At 40.9% G+C, this 19,217-nt stretch overlaps 1 protein-coding gene across 1 annotated transcript in view; it reads right to left on the reverse strand.

The window, feature by feature from the left end:
* Nucleotides 1-14,823, reverse strand: part of NDFIP1 (Nedd4 family interacting protein 1) — a 51,141-nt gene extending 36,318 nt beyond the window's left edge. The window contains exon 1 of the mRNA XM_027546127.1: nucleotides 14,479-14,823. Coding sequence (XP_027401928.1) covers nucleotides 14,479-14,541 — 63 coding nt within the window. The 5' untranslated portion in view covers nucleotides 14,542-14,823. The remainder of the gene's footprint in view (nucleotides 1-14,478) is intronic.
* Between the last annotated feature and the right edge of the window lie 4,394 nt (nucleotides 14,824-19,217).

Consider the following 19,217-nt stretch of genomic DNA (forward strand, 5'->3'; position numbering starts at 1 on the left):
TCACACTGTAATTCCTGGAAAGTCTTCTGTTCTAAAAACCACCAATTGGTATATCAAAAAATGGAATTAAATTAAAATGGAGTCTAAATTAAAGAGTATAGTCAAATATACAAACCCTGAAAGTGACAGACATGTCCAGAATCCAGAGACTCATGCTAACTGCAGCCTTCCTGGCTCTGCTGGCCTCATGAGCTACCAGAGTTCTCTCAGTTATGCTTGCTTACTATCAGATGACACTTAGAGTAGAGCACAATGGGGCAGAGATTATGGATGGGAAAAGAGTTTGCTGTAATTTAGGCCTCGTCTGGAGTTTCCCTTCTCTTGGAAGAACAATGAGAACCAAGAGGGAAATGCATTAAGCATTTCATATCTTTCCTTTTACCTCATCACAGAATGTTCTACTATGCAAGTGTGTAACTGCTTGCATTTTATAATCAACATCATTCAAAGACTTTATCAGGCCATGACTGATGCTTTTGACCTCATTAAACCAAAAACTTATCAAAGAAATGATAATCAAAAGAAGTAATTACAATCATAAGGTTCCAGTTAAAAATTGAACACATAGGTCTGTCTCTTATCCCTTCAAAAAAAGTGCAAGTGTTAGTCGCTCAGTCATGTCTAACTCTGCGACCCCATGGATTGTAGCTCGCCAGGCTCTTCTGTCCATTGGATTCTCCAGGCAAGAATACTTAAGTGGGTTGCCATTTCTTTCTCCAGGGGATCCTCCCGACCCAGGGATCAAACCTGCATCTCCTGCACTGCAGGCAGGTTCTTTACCATCTGAGCCACCAAAGAAGCCCCTTTATCCCTTCCAAAACCCTCTCAAATGCAAATGTTAGTCATTTTTTAATTTCTTTTTTGCCTCAAATTTAACAAAACTTTACTAACAGGAGAGGAAGCAGCAATAAAATCATGCAAGTTAGAAGCAGGATAGGTGAGAACTTACACAGCAGACCCAAGAAACCTGAATCCTAAACCAGGAAGCAGGAAAGCAACCTCTCTTGCACTGTACCCTCTCAAGGCTTAAGAACTGGTGGCAGCAGGTACCAGAGAAAGTAAGAGTGAAAATGAGATTTAAAAGCAGAAAGAGAAGTTGGAGACCCAGTTAAACACACCCAGCTCCCAGAATCCCCATTAAGAGACTGGAGGTTTACTCTCTGGAGAGTGTGAGGCAGTAGAAGTCTGGACCAGAGACACCAGAGATTTGGATAAAGAATGGACTGTCGGAAAGTAGTGATTAAGTGAGAGACTTAGTTACTAAACCTTGGAATCTCCTAGTCTACCTCTGCCAATCAGCTCTTAGAATAGTAGCAGCCAGGCCTAAGCTCTGGGGAGAGACAGAAGAGAGACAGAAAAACACTGTCACTTAAAGAAACAATCTAGTTAGATTAAAAGGTAATAAGGCCTGTCAAGAAGCTCCATCACTCATAGTGAGCTTCCAAATTGCTCTACCAACTGTGTACTTTTAACCAAGCAGGCAAAGATCACCTACTTCTAACTCAAAGATCATAAAATACCAAAGCAAGGAGAATAAACGCAACACAGACGAAAGAATTATGCAGGAAAGCATAAACTTTAAAAAGAAAAACATTTCAATAATTTCAGAGAAACAAGAGAAAAAAATTAAAACCATAAAACATGGACAGTGTGCTACTAAAGGAAAGATTCTAACATTTACTGAGCATCTACTATATGTTGAACTCCATTCTCTGTCCTCAGACAGTCGTGTCCGACTCTTTGTGATCCCATGGGCTGTGGCCCGGCAGGCTTCTCTGTCCATGGGATTCTCCAGGCAAGAATACTGGAGTGAGCTGCCATTTCCTGCTACTAAAAAAAAGGGGGAGGGGGCAATTAAAGAGTTTTGAAAATTTTTTAAAAATATTAAAATTTTATCTAAGAGTTATAAAATTGAGACTATCCCATAGAAAGCTGAGAAAAAAGTGAAAAATATGAGATTAAAAAAATTTTAAGAATCAGTATAAAAGAGTCAAGATCCAAAGAGAGAAAGGGTGGTGGGGGGAGCACAGCAAAAAAAGTCAACCAAATACTTTTTAAAATTTCCCAGAACTGAAGGACATCAGCTTTTAGACCAAAAGGGCTCACTGAGTGCCTGGCAAGACGGACGTAAACAGATCTATACCAAGGTACACAGTGAGATTTAACAACACTGGGAACAAAAGGAGTTCCTAAAGGCTTCCAGAAAAACAGAAAGTAGGTCACATTTAAAGAATCAGATGTCACAACTGGCTTCAGTCTTCCTAATAGTGGAACCCAGAAGGCAATGGAACAAATGGCTTCAAAATTCTAAAGGAAACTATTTTCAACCTAAAAGCCTAGAAATCAAGTAAGGGTACAGACTAAAAAAAAAAAGTCTTAGATGTTCAAAGTCTCAACAACAACAAAAAAGTTTAACTCACACATTCTTTCTCAGAAAAGTACTAGAGGGTGTCTTCTATAGAAATGAGACAATAAATCAAGAAAAAAAAAAGTGTGAATCAAGGCAGGGGACTTCAATTCTAAAAATTGGAAAAGGAAGTCTTAGGATGACAACTGAACAGCAGACCTTGAAAGCAGTCTTATAGTACAGGTCAAAAAAACAGGAAAGAGGGACTTCCCTTGCAATCCAGTAGTTAAGACTCCATGCTTCCACCGCACAGGCCTGGATCTGATCCCTAGTTGGGGAACTAATACCCACATGCAGCCAAAAACAACCCAAAAAAGAGCCACACATCCCCCACCCAACAATGAAATCAATAAAATACCTGATGTTTGAACATATCAAAAAATTAAGATTAAGTGAGAGTCTGAGGATGATTCATGCCATAAGCAATTTATGATATATACCCAGAAAATTAGGCAAACAAAAAAAATTGTGGTTAACTTTAGGGAAAATAAGGTACTGTTAAGCAAGTAAAACTAATCACAGCATACAATATATCTCAGCTGTAAACATTATTATTTTAAATTACTGTAAATACTGAATATTGATCTAACTACAATATGGATATAACTATACTAGAAAGATGGACCTTTGTTGGCAAAGTAAAGTCTCTGCTTTTGAATATGCTATCTAGGTTGGTCATAACTTTCCTTCCAAGGAGTAAGCGTCTTTTAATTTCATGGCTGCAGTCACCATCTGCAGTTTGGAAGGAATGATGTTAAAGCTAAACTCCAGTACTTTGGCCACCTCATGCGTAGAGCTGACTCACTGGAAAAGACTCTGATGCTGGGCGGGATTGGGGGCAGGAGGAGAAGGGGACGACAGAGGATGAGATGGCTGGATGGCATCACTGACTCGATGGACATGAGTCTGAGTGAACTCCGGGAGTTGGTGATGGACAGGGAGGCCTGGTGTGCTTCGATTCATGGGGTCGGCAAAGAGTCGGACATGACTGAGTGACTGAACTGAACTGAACTGATACTAGAAAGGTACAGAGACAGGAAATGGAAGCATACGCAGTTGTGGTAAACCAGAGCTAAACCCTTAAATCTCCTAGTGGTCAATTTTTAAAATGCTGAAAACTGAAATCAAGAAGTAATATCTTATGGTTTTTACCTTCACAAATAATAACAAAACAGCAAAAGAAAGAGCTAAGAAACAGGCAAAAGTAAGCAGGAGACTGCTGTCTTTGGTAACAAGCCTGTAATATCTGATTCTAACCTATATGTAAGAATAACTGTATGTAAGATACGAAAACAAAATATTTAGGTTGGTGCAAATGTAACTGCAGGGCTACATTCTTGCCTGGAAAAACCTATGGACAAGGGAGCCTGGTGTGCTACAATCCACAGGGTCACAAAGAACTAGACACAACTGAGCACATACACACAAACGTAATTGCAGGTTGGGACTGTAGGAATTTTAAATTATTGTAACCAAGTTCTATATAGTTATATGTCATTATAACTATGACAAACCTAGACAGCATATTAAAAAGCAGAGACATTACTTTGCCAACAAAGATCCATCTAATCAAAGCTATGGTTTTTCCAGTAGTCATGTATGGATGTGAGAGTTGGACTATAAAGAAAGCTGAGCGCTGCAGAATTGATGCTTTTGAACTGTGGTGTTGGAGAAGACTCTTGAGAGTCCCTTGGACTGCAAGGAGATCAAACCAGTCAATCCTAAAGGAAATCAGTCCTGAATATTCATTGGAAGGACTAATGCTGAAGCCAAAACTCCAATACTTTGGCCACCTGATGTGAAGAACTGACTCACTGGAAAAGACCCTGATGCTGAGAAAGACTGAAGGCAGGAGAAGAAGGGGATGACAGAGGATGAGATGGTTGGATGGTATCACCAACTCAATGGACATGAGTTTGAGCAAGCCGGGAGTTGGTGATGGACAGGGAAGCCTGGCATTCGGCAGTCCACGGGGTCATAAAGAGTTGGACATGACTGAGCGACTGAACTGAACTGATAACTAAGTTCAAACACACCTTTATTAATCAAAATAGGAACCATTATAATCAGCACATTTTTGTCAACGAAAAATAAGTTTGTTTATTCATGTAGCATAAAAATCTGTGCTTTGGGATTTGGCAAACTCTCGGAATGCATTTTCTACCTCCTGCTGTTTGTAGAAGCATTTTTCTCTGCAAAAAAGTTGTCAAGATGCTTGAAGAAGTGGGAGTCAGCTGACAAGAGGTCAGGTGAATATGGCAGATGAGGCAAAATTTCATAGCCCAATTCATTCATTAGGAGCATTGGCTGTGTGACATGCAGTCAGGCGTTGTCATGCGGTAAAACTGGGCCCTTACTGGGCCCAGCATCTGTTGACCAATGCTGGTTGCAGGCATTGTACTTTTTGGGGCATTTCATCGATTTGCTAAGCATACTTCTCAGATGTAATCATTTTGCTGGGATTCAGAAAGCTATAATGGATCACACCAGCAGCAGACCACCAAATAGTGACCATGACCTTCTTGGGGTACAAGTTTGGCTTTGGGAAATGCTTTGAAACTTCTTCTAGGTCCAACCACTGAGCTGTTTATCACTGGTTGCATAAAATCCCTTTTTGTCACAAGTCACAATCTGATAGCGAAATGGTTTGCTGTTGTTGTGTACAATAAGAGAAGACAATACTTCAAAAGGACGATTTTTTTATTTGCAATCAGCTCATGAGGCACCCACTTATCAAGCTTTTTCACCTTCCCAATTGGCTTCAAACGTTGAAGAACCATAGAATGGTCAACACTGAGCTCTTCGGCAACTTCTCGTGTAGTTGAAAGAGGATCAGTTTCACTGCTTGCTCTCAGTTGGTCGTTGTCAACTTCCGATGGCTGGAAACTATGCTCCTCATCTTCAAGGCTCTCATCTCCTTTGCAAAACTTCTTGAACTACCACTGCACTGCACATTCATCATCAGTTTCTGGGTCAAACATGTTGCTGATGTTGTGAGTTGTCTCCAATACTTTATGACTCATTTTGAACTCAAATAAGAAAATAGCTCGAATTTGCATTTTGTCTAACATCATTTTCCTAGTCTAAAATAAATACAAAATAAACAGCAAGCAGTATCATTAGCAAAAAAATATAAAGTGCAAAATGTACATTAAAATGATTTATAACAATCACATTTAAGAATGTATTCCAATAACAAACAGCAAAGTCCAACAATGCAAAATTACAATTACTTTTGTATCAACCTAATAAACAGAAAAAAGGTTTAAAATGTGGTTACAAAATGTGTCATGAAAGGGGAATCTAGTATTCATGGGAAACTAACCAGAGAGAGGGGAGGAACTCAAACTCCCCTTAGGACAGACTACCTAAACTGAGAGGGGCACTGGGAAGAAGGCAGCATTCCAGGTAGAGGAAGAGGAGGGTTCCTGGCCAGAAAAGGTGATAGGTGATTTTTCTAGCAAGTGAAACAAGTTCCCCAGGGAAACAACAAATCATGAGAGTCCATCTCTACCCGCTTCTCCCAAGTCCTGGTCTCCCCACCTACCTCTTACCCGTCCTTCAAGGCCAAGCTCAAGCTCCATCTTCTCAGAAGCTTCCTGCAAGTCTCTGGAAGAGATGATCTCTTCCATCTCAAAATGATGCCATTTATCCACTATCTTATTCTCTTAATTAATGTAATTAATATTACATACCATAATACATTCTCAGGGATTGAAGTCATTCAACAGGTATTTAATGAATAGTTACTATATACAAAAAACTGTGCTGGTCACTAAGAGTAAGGGAAGGATGAAAAGGAAGGAAAGAAAACAAAAAAAGCAGGAGTCTTCAGGTGCAATGAACACAGACTGTGGTTTCTAACATCATTCTCCAATAAAAGGAACCAGGGTTCTTTGAAGAAACAGCTGATCCCAGGATGGTTCAGGAACTATACATGGTAAGTCTGGTGCCAAAAAGTTAAGAAGTGCTTTAAAAACCACAAAGATGGAGCTCTGTCAAAGGGATACAAGTACCAACTGAAGGAGATCCTAATGGCAAAAGCTAGAACAACCTAACAAAATAGTGCTGGCTTATAATTCAAATAACATTAATGAGCCCATACCAGTATTAATGAATAAATAAAGTAATGAAGAAGAGACAAATGTCCCATGCAGAAAAATTCCAAATAACTTAATGTAGACACATTACCCTCAATGAGGTGGTGGAACTTCACTCCCCAATCCTTAAGTATAAGCTGTACATAGTGAACACAGTGATTCCTTCCAAAAAGCACAGTACAAAAGGGGAGGGGAAAGGTGGAGTCATTTTATGTAGAGAGATTTGACAAACACTACTTTAACCAGGTGATCAAGGTCAACATCAACCATGATAAGTTGTTGATATTATGTTGACAGTATGCATTCTTGATATGATGTGATGAAAACAGCAGTTTACCTCTGTGTGGCTTCCTCCCCAAATCTAATCATGAGAAAAGCATCTAACAAATCCCAAAGAAAGGACATCCTACAAATAACTGACTAATACTTCTTAAAAATGTCAAGGTCATCAAAAACAAGGAAAACTTGAGAAACTGTCACAACCAAGAGAAGTCTATGGAGATATGACGACCTAATGTAATGTGGAATCTGTACAGACTCCTGAAACAGAAAAAAAGACATAGATAAAAATTGAAAATCTTAATAAAGTATGGACTTTAGTTAATAATTGGAGAAGGAAATGGCAGCCCATTCCAGTATTCTTGCCTGGAAAATCCCATGGACCGTGGAGACTGGTAGGTTACCATCCATGGGGTCGCAAAGAGTCGGACATGACTGAGCAACTTCACTTTCACTTACACTTAGTTAATAATAACATATCAATATTGGTTCATTGCTGCTGCTGCTGCTGCTAAGTCGCTTCAGTCGTGTCCGACTCTGTGCGACCCCATAGACAGCAGCCCACCAGGCTCCCCTGTTCCTGGGATTCTCCAGGCAAGAACACTGAAGTGAGTTGCCATTTCCTTCTCCAATGCATGAAAGTGAAAAGTGAAAGTGAAGTCACTCAGTCGTGTCCGACTCTTAGCGACCCCATGGACTGCAGCCTACCAGGCTCCTCCGTCCATGGGATTTTCCAGGCAAGAGTGCTGGAGTGGGGTGCCATTGCCTTCTCCAATTGGTTCATTAATTGTCAACAAATGTACCATACTAAAATGTTAGTGGGAAAACTGGGTCTGGTGTATACAGAAACTATACTACCTTCAATGTTTCTGAAAATCTAAAAATGTTACAAAAAGTAAAGTTTATTTAATATTTTTTTTTTAAGGAAAGGAAAAAAGCCTAAAGAACACACCCCAAAGGTGCAAAGCAGTCAGGCCTCTGGGGAAAAGAATGGGAGGGAAGTCAAGCTTTCCTTTACAAGTTACTATTTGACTCTAGAATATGAAGAATGTATCTGTGTGCTATTCTGTAACAAGAAATGTGCAACGTTATTGCCACATTTAAGTACTGAATGACAAATAAAATGAAATTGTTATTAAACAGAAACCACTCCTTAAACCTTTGTACTTTATTTATTTGGCTGCATCAGGTCTTAGTTGCAGGAAGAAGTATCCTCGCTGCATTATGGGAGATCTTTCGTTGTAGCTAAGGGCTCTAGTTGTAGCCTGCAGGCTCAGGAATTTCGGTGTGCAGGCTAATCCTACAGCATGTAGGATCTTAGTTTCCCAACCAAGGATCCAACACGCGCCCCCGGAATTGAAAGGCAGATTCTCAACCACTGGACCACCAGGGAAGTCCCATCAACCTTTATGTTTCTATTCATAAACTATCCAATCTCCAGAAAGACCTCCAAATCACATTTAAGCCACTGATTAACTACCAACTGATAATACTGCAATACACAAATTTAAAAGAAAAACTGTCAAAGATTATACTAAACTGCTAGGGGAAAATATATAATACAGTAAGAAAATATTTCACTAGAAATGTTCTTAAATTTGATCAATACTGAGAGCTAGTATCTAAAACTTTAAATTGTGGTACTCAAAAAAAAAATGAGTCAGTCTAATTGTAACAGCAGGACGTGCAAAGTGAAGTCTGTTAAGAGTTGGTGAAGGCAACAACATACACTATACATCTATCTACACAGCCATGAGAAGCAATTAATTACAATTGGACTGTGTAAAATTCAACAGATTCAATACATGATATTCACCAACTGCCTGGTATACTGGCAAAAGTAACCTGAGAATAAGGATGAGATCACCAAGTTGATTCTTTGCATCAATCTCTAATTAAAGTGTTAAAAGTTGTTTTATCTAAATGAGCATTATCCATTACTACAAGAATATGGTTCCACTAAACAGTTATACTGTTCAAAGATAATATAAGAATAAATTATTAAGAAACTGAAGTAATCATTTTAAAGCCCTAAGAACAAGTAAATCAGAGAATGGCACTTGAATTTCTCTAAGTCTTTCCTCTTTTAATTAGCAAAATACAATATTACTCTCATGGTAGGGTTATTTTATAATCTAATTTAATGTAGAGTAATGTTATATTGGTGATGTTCAGGATAATGTAATTTGAAGTTATATGCAGGGAAACCAATGGGTGGCATCAGTTTAGACAATGCCAGATTTTCCTAGAGTACTTCACTGAGAGTTAGATACAATGGAGAGTTGAAGATCTGCAGCTCCTGTCACTCACAAATCCTGGTTCTGCATTCATGACAAATTATACAAAAGTGCTTTCATGATGTACTTCCTCATGTGATAATATATGCTTAAAATATCATACCATTGCCTTTTAGAGTTACACACAGAAATATTTATGGATGAAATGACGTGATTTCTAGAATTTGCTACAAAATAATAGACAGTATAAATGAAAAAGTTAACTATTTGTTGATTGTTGAAGCTGAGTGATGGGTGCATAAGTTTTATTACACTAAATTTTTGTATATGCTTGAAATTTTACAAAGTAAAAAGTTGACAATATAAATAAATACTAACAAATTACTCTTAGAAGCAACCCAAGTGCTCATCAACTATTGGGTTAAGAAGACGTGAGATACAAACACACACACACACCCCCCACACCTTCTTAATATATACACACAACGGAATATTATTCCACCACAAAAAAGAATGCAATACTGCCATCTGCAGCAAGTAGGTGAACCTAGAGAATAATATGCTTAGTGAAGTCAGTCAGATAAAGACAAATACTGTATACCACTTACATGTGGAATCTGAAAAATAATAAAAAGAATGTAAATGCCAACGAACAGACTCACAGATTTAGAAAACAAACTTGTAGTTACCAAAGGGGAAAGGGAAGCAACCACAAACTAGGGGTGTGAGATTAATAGATACAAACTACTATATGTAAAATAAATAAGCAACAAGAATATACATATACAGGGAATTATACTCATTATCTTGTAATAACCTATAATGGACTATAATCTGAGAAAATACCAAACCACTATGCTATACACCTTAAACTAACACAGTATTGTAAACCAATTACAATTTTAATAAAGAAAGAAATTACGCCTACAACTCAGTAACAAAAAGCAAACAATTAAAAAATTTGAATGTTTGAATTTGCCCAATTCAAAAATTGGCACAGGATCTGAATACACATCTCTCCAATATGTACAAATGGCCAAGAAGCACATAAAAGATGTTCAGTTTCACTGATCATTAGGGACATGCAAACCAAAATCATTATGAGATGCCACTTCACACCCAGGCTTTATCAAAAACAAAAACAAAACACAAACGGAAAGCATACGTGTTGATGAGGATGTGACAAAACTGGAATTCTTATGCATTGCTGGTGGGAATATAAAACAGTGCATTGCTATGGAAAACAGTATGGCAGTTTCTCAAATAATTAAAAACAGCAATACCATAGTGAAAGTGAAAGTCACTCAGTCGAGCCCGGCTCTTTGTGACCCCATGGACTGTACAGTCCATGGAATTCTCCAGGCCAGAATACTGGAGAGGGTAGCCTTTCCCTTCTCCAGCAGATCTTCCCAACCCAGGGATCGAACCCAGGTCTCCCGCGTTGCAGACAGATTCTTTACCATCTGAGCCACCAAGGAAGTCCAAGTAAAGTGGAGTGGTAACCTATCCCTTCTCCAGGGGACCTTCTTGAAGCAGGGAACAAACTGGGGTATCCTGCATTGCAGGTGGATTCTTTACCAGCCAAGCTACCAAGGAAGCAATACCATGTAATACCAACAATTCCACTTCTGCATATATATCTAAAAGAACTCAAAGCTTGGACTCTTTTGAAACTTATTTACCCATTATTCACAGCAGCATTATTCACAATGGCTAAAATGTATTGACAGATGAAATAAAATATAGTATACACATACAATGGATATTATTTAGCTTTAAAATGAAATGAAATTCTGACACATGACACAATGTGGATGGACCTTGAGGACATTATGCTAAGTGATATAAGCCTGTCACAAAAGGATAAATACTGTATTACTCCACCTATATGAGGTACTCAGAGTAATCAAATTCACTGATAGAAAGCAGAATGGTGGCTGTCAGGGGGTTGGGGAGGGGGAAATAAGACAGTTACTGTTTAAGGGGGTAAGGATTTTCTGGAAATGGATGCTGGTGAAATTAAGGCTGCACAACTAAGTGAGTATACGAAACAAAATAAAAATTAAAAAAAGAGCCACAGAGGCGCCATTCACTCCTTCCTCCAGAATCATGACATCATTTTACACTTGAACATGCAAAATGTTTGGCCTGCCCGAGATGAAATTCTTTCCCTCATTTCTCAAAACCTTCCTTCACGATCCTGAAAGAACGTACCCAAAGCCGATCTACAACGCCAGCAGACTACAATACAGACTTATTAGTGATGCCATAAGCAACTCACTTATTTAGCAGGCAGAGAGTCATCTAAAACAAACATTCTGCAGCCTGTTTTTAAGCAGATCCAGCAGTGTCATCATTGCCTACTTTCACTGGTTTTAAATCCAAATATCTCTAAACATATCAGGAAGTAAGTATTTGGGAAGATGCACGATATAGCCCACGATTTACTACAGTGAGGCAAACGCAGCTTGGAATGGATGAACAGGGTAAATGGCCTCAGAGAGGGCAGCACACAACAAGGTTTTCAACACTAGGCCTCCCTAGAGCTTTCTGAAAGCGCGTCAGAAGGTATGGCCACACAAGCTCATGTTTCAAATCGCAAAAAGAGAAAAAAATAAAGCCACAGGAAATTTATGAGCCCCAGCTATCTGTGTGGTCTGGGGTGATGCTAAATTCCAATTAGGGACATACTGCTCTACCAATCAAAAGACCATAAAGGCAAAACAATTGGTTGCAATTATGAATGAATCATAGTTTTCTCCTACATTTACTTCATTAGAAGACCAGCTCAATTTGACTAACCATATCAAATAGAAGTCAGAGGTCCCTTTGTGACACCCCAAAAGTACCATGCTATCAGGCTGCCTAGACAATTTAATAACATTCCATAATTCGAAAGCCTTTTAAATATGTATATTCTCTGACCAAGCATTTCCACCCACTAGAAATTTATACTAAGGAAATAGTTGAAGATGTATGTAAAAGAAACTTTAGTGATTGAAAAAAATTATAAACACCCTTAGAGACCAACAATAGGCAACTGATTAAATTACGGTCTAGCCATACAATTGCATGCTATGCAGATGTTAAAATATGAACCCATCTCATTATACAGCTATAGTGTCTGCCTTTCTACACACAGGTGCTCAATACACACACATGCAAACTTGAGAAGGCAAATGTGTTTCAGAACATGTGGGTATGTAAACACACATGTACACATATGCACAAAGTGTGTGAAAGTATCATCAGAGGCCCATAAAACTGCCATGTATGTACAAAGATGTGCCTGTGTACGTATGTATGGGTGTATAAGACAATACAAATGTATATGTATATATCTGCTAACGTACATGCTTATATTTGGGCCATAAGCCTGTGTTTAAGTAGTTGAGTGTGTATTTACCCTTGTAATCACTGCTTAGAAGCAGTGACCTTGAGCAAGTTACCGAGCCTCCAGAGAGTCTTGACTTCGTCATTTAACGTCATCTATACAACATCAAACACTGTCTCAAAGGGGTTCTGTGAGGATTAAGTGAAATAATGGATGTAAAGTACTTAGTACCATGACTGGCACAGAGTAAATGCTCAATCAATATTAACTTTCCTTATCTGGACACATACACTGATCTACCCTTGTGTATATTTACACAGCTGTAAGTACACAAAGATACACAAAATATTAACTTTGGTTATCTATAGGTGATAGGTTTTTGGTGTGGGGTTTTGGTTTTGGGGTGGTTTTTTTTTTGGCTTTCGTATTTTGCGTATTTTCTAGGAATGTCAGTTCTTTTTTTCATTCTATTTTTGAAGATTTCTTCAAAACAATGATTTTTTTTTTAAGTAAAAAAGATGGCCTGTCCTTAAGATACCTCAATTTTGCATATTTAAAGCTATTAACCACTACACCAAGAAATACGTAATTTTAATACTTCACCATTTTTTGCTTCTAGCAGTATGTCAACATTACCTAATAGCTCAAGAAGATGGCAGTAAAAAGAAAAGCCTCAGCTTTTTGCTTGTTTGCTTTATCCTAGGCAGGATGAAAGAATGAACTAGATCACAATATGCGATACATGTGACCTGTGAACACCTCGGTGACAGTTAAGTGATACCTGTCATTTGTATTTTACTAAAGCAGAGAGGAACCCAGGGCCTTGCCCAAGGTCATACAAAAAAGCACGTAGCCCAGGCTGTGAGAGAATTAAGGACTAGACTGCACTGCCACAATTTGAGCGTGCTTATGAAACCAAAAAGCTAAATTCTTAAAATTAGTCATATGAGGAGTCAGGCTGTAGGAGGGAGGAAATTACAACACTGAGCTGATGATAGCAAAAAAACCCAGCAACTGGCCCCACCAGGATTAATCTACATGTTTTAATCATATTGGTTTTCCTCACTTATAAAACATAAAACTGTAGATCATCTATGATAGGACATTTAATTTCATAAAAGCACAATTCCATTTATATGCAAATTAAACTGAAAGCATCTGAAAAAACTGCACGCAGATACCTGCGATTCCAGTCAACATCAGTTAGCCACCTGGATCAATTCCCACAATTACGATGCGTTAAATACCTCTAAAAACCCTGCAAAATGTCTCCCTCGAATTTCCGAGGGAAATCAGGCTACAGACAGGCGAGTAAAACAAGCAGCTTTTTTTCCCTAGGGCTTCAATTAAGAAATTATACCCGAGATAATAATCCACCCATCCCCTATACATTTTCTCCCCAGCTATGCTATTCAATTTCTTTAAACGTCATTTCCAAGCTTGGAAAACACACAGCCGGGCACACGCCCTGCAGCCTGCAATGTTACGTAGTTCGACATTTTAGGGGCATCACTAGTTAAACATCGCGTTTTCCAAATCTATTGCGAACTGGGACTTGTCCCTCGTATCATTTTGTCTTTAAATGCAAGCGAGGGGAATGGGTTTTGACGAGCAGACTAGGCTCTGAAACCCTGAGTAATCGCATCTCACTGCGGAGAGCTGTCGGCAGCAGCAGCAGCGATTTTAATCTTCTCTCCACGTAATTTCCTTTACATTTCACGTTTTTGGCTTGGTGTTTTTTTTTTTTTTCCCCCTTTTCCAGTGACATCAAATTCAACGTGGAAAAAGGCAAACTGAATGCCCTCAGGTCAAAGCCTCCGGAGGGTGTCGGGTTCTGACTCGGCGACCCGCCCGCCGTGGGAAATGCGGAAAACACTGCAGGGCGGAGGTTTTTCCACCGTCCGACTCCCGCCCCGCGTCGCGGAGGGACGGTCCCGGCCCGCGGCCGCCTCGAATCCGAGCCCGGGGCCCGCCCGGCCGGCCCAGGCCCAGCGCGGCCTGGCAAGCCGCGGAGTCGAGTTGGCTACAGGCGGGGCCGGAGAGGAGGCCTTAAGCGGCCAGCGGGCAGGGCCGGGCCGGGGTCGGGGGTGGGGGTGGGGGGGGCACTTGGGCGCTGCTCACCTGCTGGTACCGGTTGCCGCAGGCTGGCTCCACCGCCGCCAGAGCCGCCAACGCCAACGCCATGGCGCAGCCGGCTGCAGGGAAGGAGGGCGAGCGAGCGAGCTGAAGGGGCGCGGGCGCTGCGGCCTGGGGGCGTCGGGAGGCCGACTGGGACGCGCCTCGGGTGGGTCTCGGTGGCCGCCGCCGCTACCAGGCCAGCCGCTCTCCTCGGGTAGTGAGCGCCGCCGCCGCCGCTGAGGCTCAGACGCGGCCCCTGGGGAGGAGGCGGGGACAACGACGACGACGCTGCGCCGCCGCCCCGCCCCCGACTCGCGCAGCCCGGCCCGTCAGGCCCGGCCTCGCCCGGCGGTGCAGCTGCCAGCCGTGGGCTCCGCCCGTCGTTCCGCTCCCCGAGGCTGAGGCGTCGGAGTCGGTTCCTTCCAAAACAGGTTGCAGGTCACCGCAGAGAGGGCGACGCTGATGATGGGTGCCTGGTTCTAAGCACCAAGCTTTCTCTGCGTGCTACTTTGAACCCTCCTCACACACCCCAGACAGAAGCCACAGCCCCATTTTAGAGGTCGTTGGTGCCCAGGGAGATTGATAGTCTCCCACAGCAGCCATCTGACCCCTAGTATCTATCTGGCTGCAGTATCTCAGTTCTTATCCACTTCCTTCTTGTCTGCCATCCTCCGTAGACTAGTGGTCAGTTCACTACAGGGCAGAGGCTAAATCCGGTTCAATGACTGTGGAAAGCATGTGTATTTCACCTTTCTGTGTCTATAAATTGTTTTATTTGGAACACAGCCGCTCCAGTTTGTTTACTATGGCCTGCAAATCCTAAATTACTTATTATCTGGCCCTTTATCGAAAAAGTTTGCTGACCCTAAATCCTGGAAAACTTCTTGACCCCTGGGTGATCATAATAGCATCCCCTATTTTTATGTAGTCCTTTAGTGTTTTAACAGCCTCTGTGGATATAGACACGATGTTTTCTGAACCAAAGCTCTCTGAGGTGGTGTCATGAAAGGCAAAACTTCAAAGATATAGACTTGTGAAGAGCTTTCCAGGAGGAACATATATGCAAAGACGGTGAGGAAAGTGAGAGGTTGCCTTGTGGAAGAACGGAAAGGAGGCAGCAGAAGGGCCGTATAGGAGATACAGTTATTGATGTTTCACAGATGGGGGGAGTTATGCTTGAAGACATTAGATATTTTATGCAAGAACGCAGAGCTGGTAAGGGGTAAAGTTGGGTTATAAACTCATCAAGCTAGCTTTCTTAACCATTATCATACAATCAAATTATAAACTTTGAAAAGATGACACTATTTATCTTTGAAATATTTTGGTATCTCACATAGCATCTAGCACAGTATAGTTATTGATCCTGGAACAGGCATTTGAGGTCTGCTGTTTCTATCATATCCAGCCACCTGGATTGCTTCTACCCACATGGCCAACACAGAAAAATACTTGATCTCTGAAGCTTGTTGTTATTCCAATTTCTTCTTGATTGCCCTTCCAAGTTGGCAGTCTAGAGTTGGCACTACTATCACTATTGTTTTATCTTCCAATATTCAAATTTAGGTAACTACATGTTTTAAACCACAACTGTGTGTTTTGAGCCTACCCTGAGGTCTCTGTTTGTAGGAGCCAGTCATAATCAACAAAAATTCTGTATATTTCTTATCCTCACTTCCAATTCTGTGTGTGTGCGTGTGCACATGTGAGTTGTTTGTGTGCTCAGTCGTGTCTGACTCTTGCTACTCCCATGGAATGTAGCCCACCAGGCTCCTCTGTCCATGGGATTTACCAGGCCAACAATACTGGAGTGGGTTGCCATTCTCTTCTTCTGCAGGGGATCTTCCCAACCCAGGGATTGAACCTGCGTCTCTTGCGCCTCTTGCCAGTATCCAAACTCCAAGAAGTCAGTTCCTATTTCCAAGCACTGGTCTCACAAATTTTCACTGTGGGAGAGTGAAAAAATCCAGCAAAATGCCAATCTGAGTGTTTCCAAGTGGTCTGCTCCTTAGTCTGTCCCACAAATATTCTTTTTTATCTGGAAAAACAACTTTCAAATGTAATGATGTACAGTGAATCAATCCAAACATAATCCTACCTTGTGGTCTTATATAAGGGGGAAAAAAAGTCTAATTTGAAATTTAAAAAAAATCTCATCAATGGAAAGTAGAAATCCAGACTTCTTTGCCCAGATTTTCTAAATTTACATGTAAGAAGGAATAAAAAAAGAAGATGTCTGTGCTGAAACATATGGCTATTGGAACAACAGCTGCCATCTTCATGCGTGTCTGCAGCACTTTTGTGGCTTTTGTGGAAAAGAAGTTGCTGTCCTTCTCATCTATCTCTTTCCTAAATTACTTTCTCCTTCAACAGCTATTAATATATACTCCCTGCATGTGGACATACATATTTATCATAAGGTAAATACTGGGTTTTCTCACAGGAATATTTTCTCTCAAAAGAAAAAAAAAAAAAAGTTGATATTCAGCTTCCAATCTCCCTTTCCTACTCTTTTTCTCATATCCTGAACCAAGATGTTTTGTGTTAACCATTAAGATATTTTTTTTTTCCTCTGAGTTCCCCCAAAGCCCTTTGTGAGTAAACTGGGAACCCCCTGGAGATCCAGGGGTTAGGACTCAATGCTCTCACTGCCAAGGACCCAGGTTTGATCCCTGGAACTAAACTCCCATAAAAGGAGCACAGTGTGGCAAAAAAAAAAAAAAAAAAGAAGAAGCCTTTTGTAAGTAAACTGAGGTGATGTGTGTTGATTCAATGGCTGGGTGAGCTGGGGAATTGAGAAATTGAGTCACCGCGGTAGAAGGTCTGCAGTTGGCAGGCAAACTGTACAGTGAAGGGAAAACTCTGAATTTCTGACTCACCGATCCATGCCTGCTGCCAGCCGAGCAGACAGAAAAGATAATCCAAGGCTGTAAAAATTGCACTCTTTGGCTTTATCTCGAGGTGTTGTCAAGAGAGTTTCCACACAGAAAGTTATTAATTTCATATTGCTGCACTTAGAAGCTTATTTCCCCACAGAATAGCAGTAATACTTTCCATGTGCAATACTTTTTATGTGAACTGCTGGCTCTGAATCATCCATCCTGAGAGAGAAAAGAAAGATTATGGACAAGTAAGAACACAGCTCATGTCTGTTTCCCTACCCCAGTTGGACAGGGAGGCCTGGTGTGCTGTGGTTCATGGGGTCGCAGAGTCGGACACAACTGAGCGACTGAACTGAACCCCAATTTGAACAAAAATTTCCACGATATAGTCTTCTGTCTTTCACCTGAGACCTGTCCAAGGCAGTACTGAGCTCAATGAGTAACCAAGAAGGGTTTGTTAAATTTTAAACAAAGTCTCACTGGTCTAATATCTCATTTCAGGCCTTGAATATCTCCAGTTAATCTTTTCAGGGCTCCAGCTGGACAATGCATTGCCATTTCTACTGACTTACTATTTCTTTTAATTCTCACTACATCACTATGAGTTTCCTTAAGGGCAAAGGTATTGTCTTGCTATTGCAAATAAAGAAATTATTCACTGATAATTACTACTGCTTGTGGAGCACCTCCTGGGTTTTGGACCTTTTCATACATCATCTCTGATGTATGAAACATCAACAATCATCAACATTCATAGCTAGATCAGATCAGATCAGATCAGTCGCTCAGTCGTGTCCAACTCTTTGCGATCCCATGAATCGCAGCACACCAGGCCTCCCTGTCCATCACCAACTCCTGGAATTCACCCAGACTCACATCCATCGAGTCAGTGATGCCATCCAGCCATCTGATCCTCTGTCGTCCCCTTCTCCTCCTGCCCCCAATCCCTCCCAACATCAGAGACTTTTCCAATGAGTCAACTCTTCGCATGAGGTGGCCAAAGTACTGGAGTTTCAGCTTTAGCATCATTCCTTCCAAAGAAATCCCAGGGCTGATCTCCTTCAGAATGGACTGGTTGGATCTCCTTGCAGTCCAAGGGACTCTCAAGAGTCTTCTCCAACACCACAGTTCAAAAGCATCAATTCTTCAGCGCTCAGCCTTCTTCACAGTCCAACTCTCACATCCATACATGACCACAGGAAAAACCATAGCCTTGACTAGACGGACCTTTGTTGGCAAAGTAATGTCTCTGCTTTTGAATATGCTATGTAAGTTGGTCATAACTTTCCTTCCAAGGGGTAAGCATCTTTTAATTTCATGGCTGCAGTCACCATCTGCAGTGATTTTGGAGCCCAGAAAAATAAAGTCTGACACTGTTTCCACTGTTTCCCCATCTATTTCCCATGAAGTGATGGGACCAGATGCCATGATCTTCGTTTTCTGAATGTTGAGCTTTAAGCCAACTTTTTCACTCTCCACTTTCACTTTCATCAAGAGGCTTTTGAGTTCCTCTTCACTTTCTGCCATAAGGGTGGTGTCATCTGCATATCTGAGGTTATTGATATTTCTCCCGGCAATCTTGATTCCAGCTTGTGTTTCTTCCAGTCCAGCGTTTCTCATGATGTACTCTGCATATAAGTTAAATAAACAGGGTGACAATATATAGCCTTGACGTACTCCTTTTCCTATTTGGAACCAGTCTGTTGTTCCATGTCCAGTCTTAACTGTTGCTGCCTGACCTGCATATAAATTTCTCAAGAGGCAGATCAGGCGGTCTGGTATTCTCATCTCTTTCAGAATTTTCCACAGTTTATTGTGATCCACACAGTCAAAGGCTTTGGCATAGTCAATAAAGCAGAA

Source organism: Bos indicus x Bos taurus, chromosome 7 (assembly GCF_003369695.1).
Source record: "Bos indicus x Bos taurus breed Angus x Brahman F1 hybrid chromosome 7, Bos_hybrid_MaternalHap_v2.0, whole genome shotgun sequence".
In the NCBI taxonomy this organism is placed as follows: Eukaryota; Metazoa; Chordata; class Mammalia; order Artiodactyla; family Bovidae; genus Bos; species Bos indicus x Bos taurus.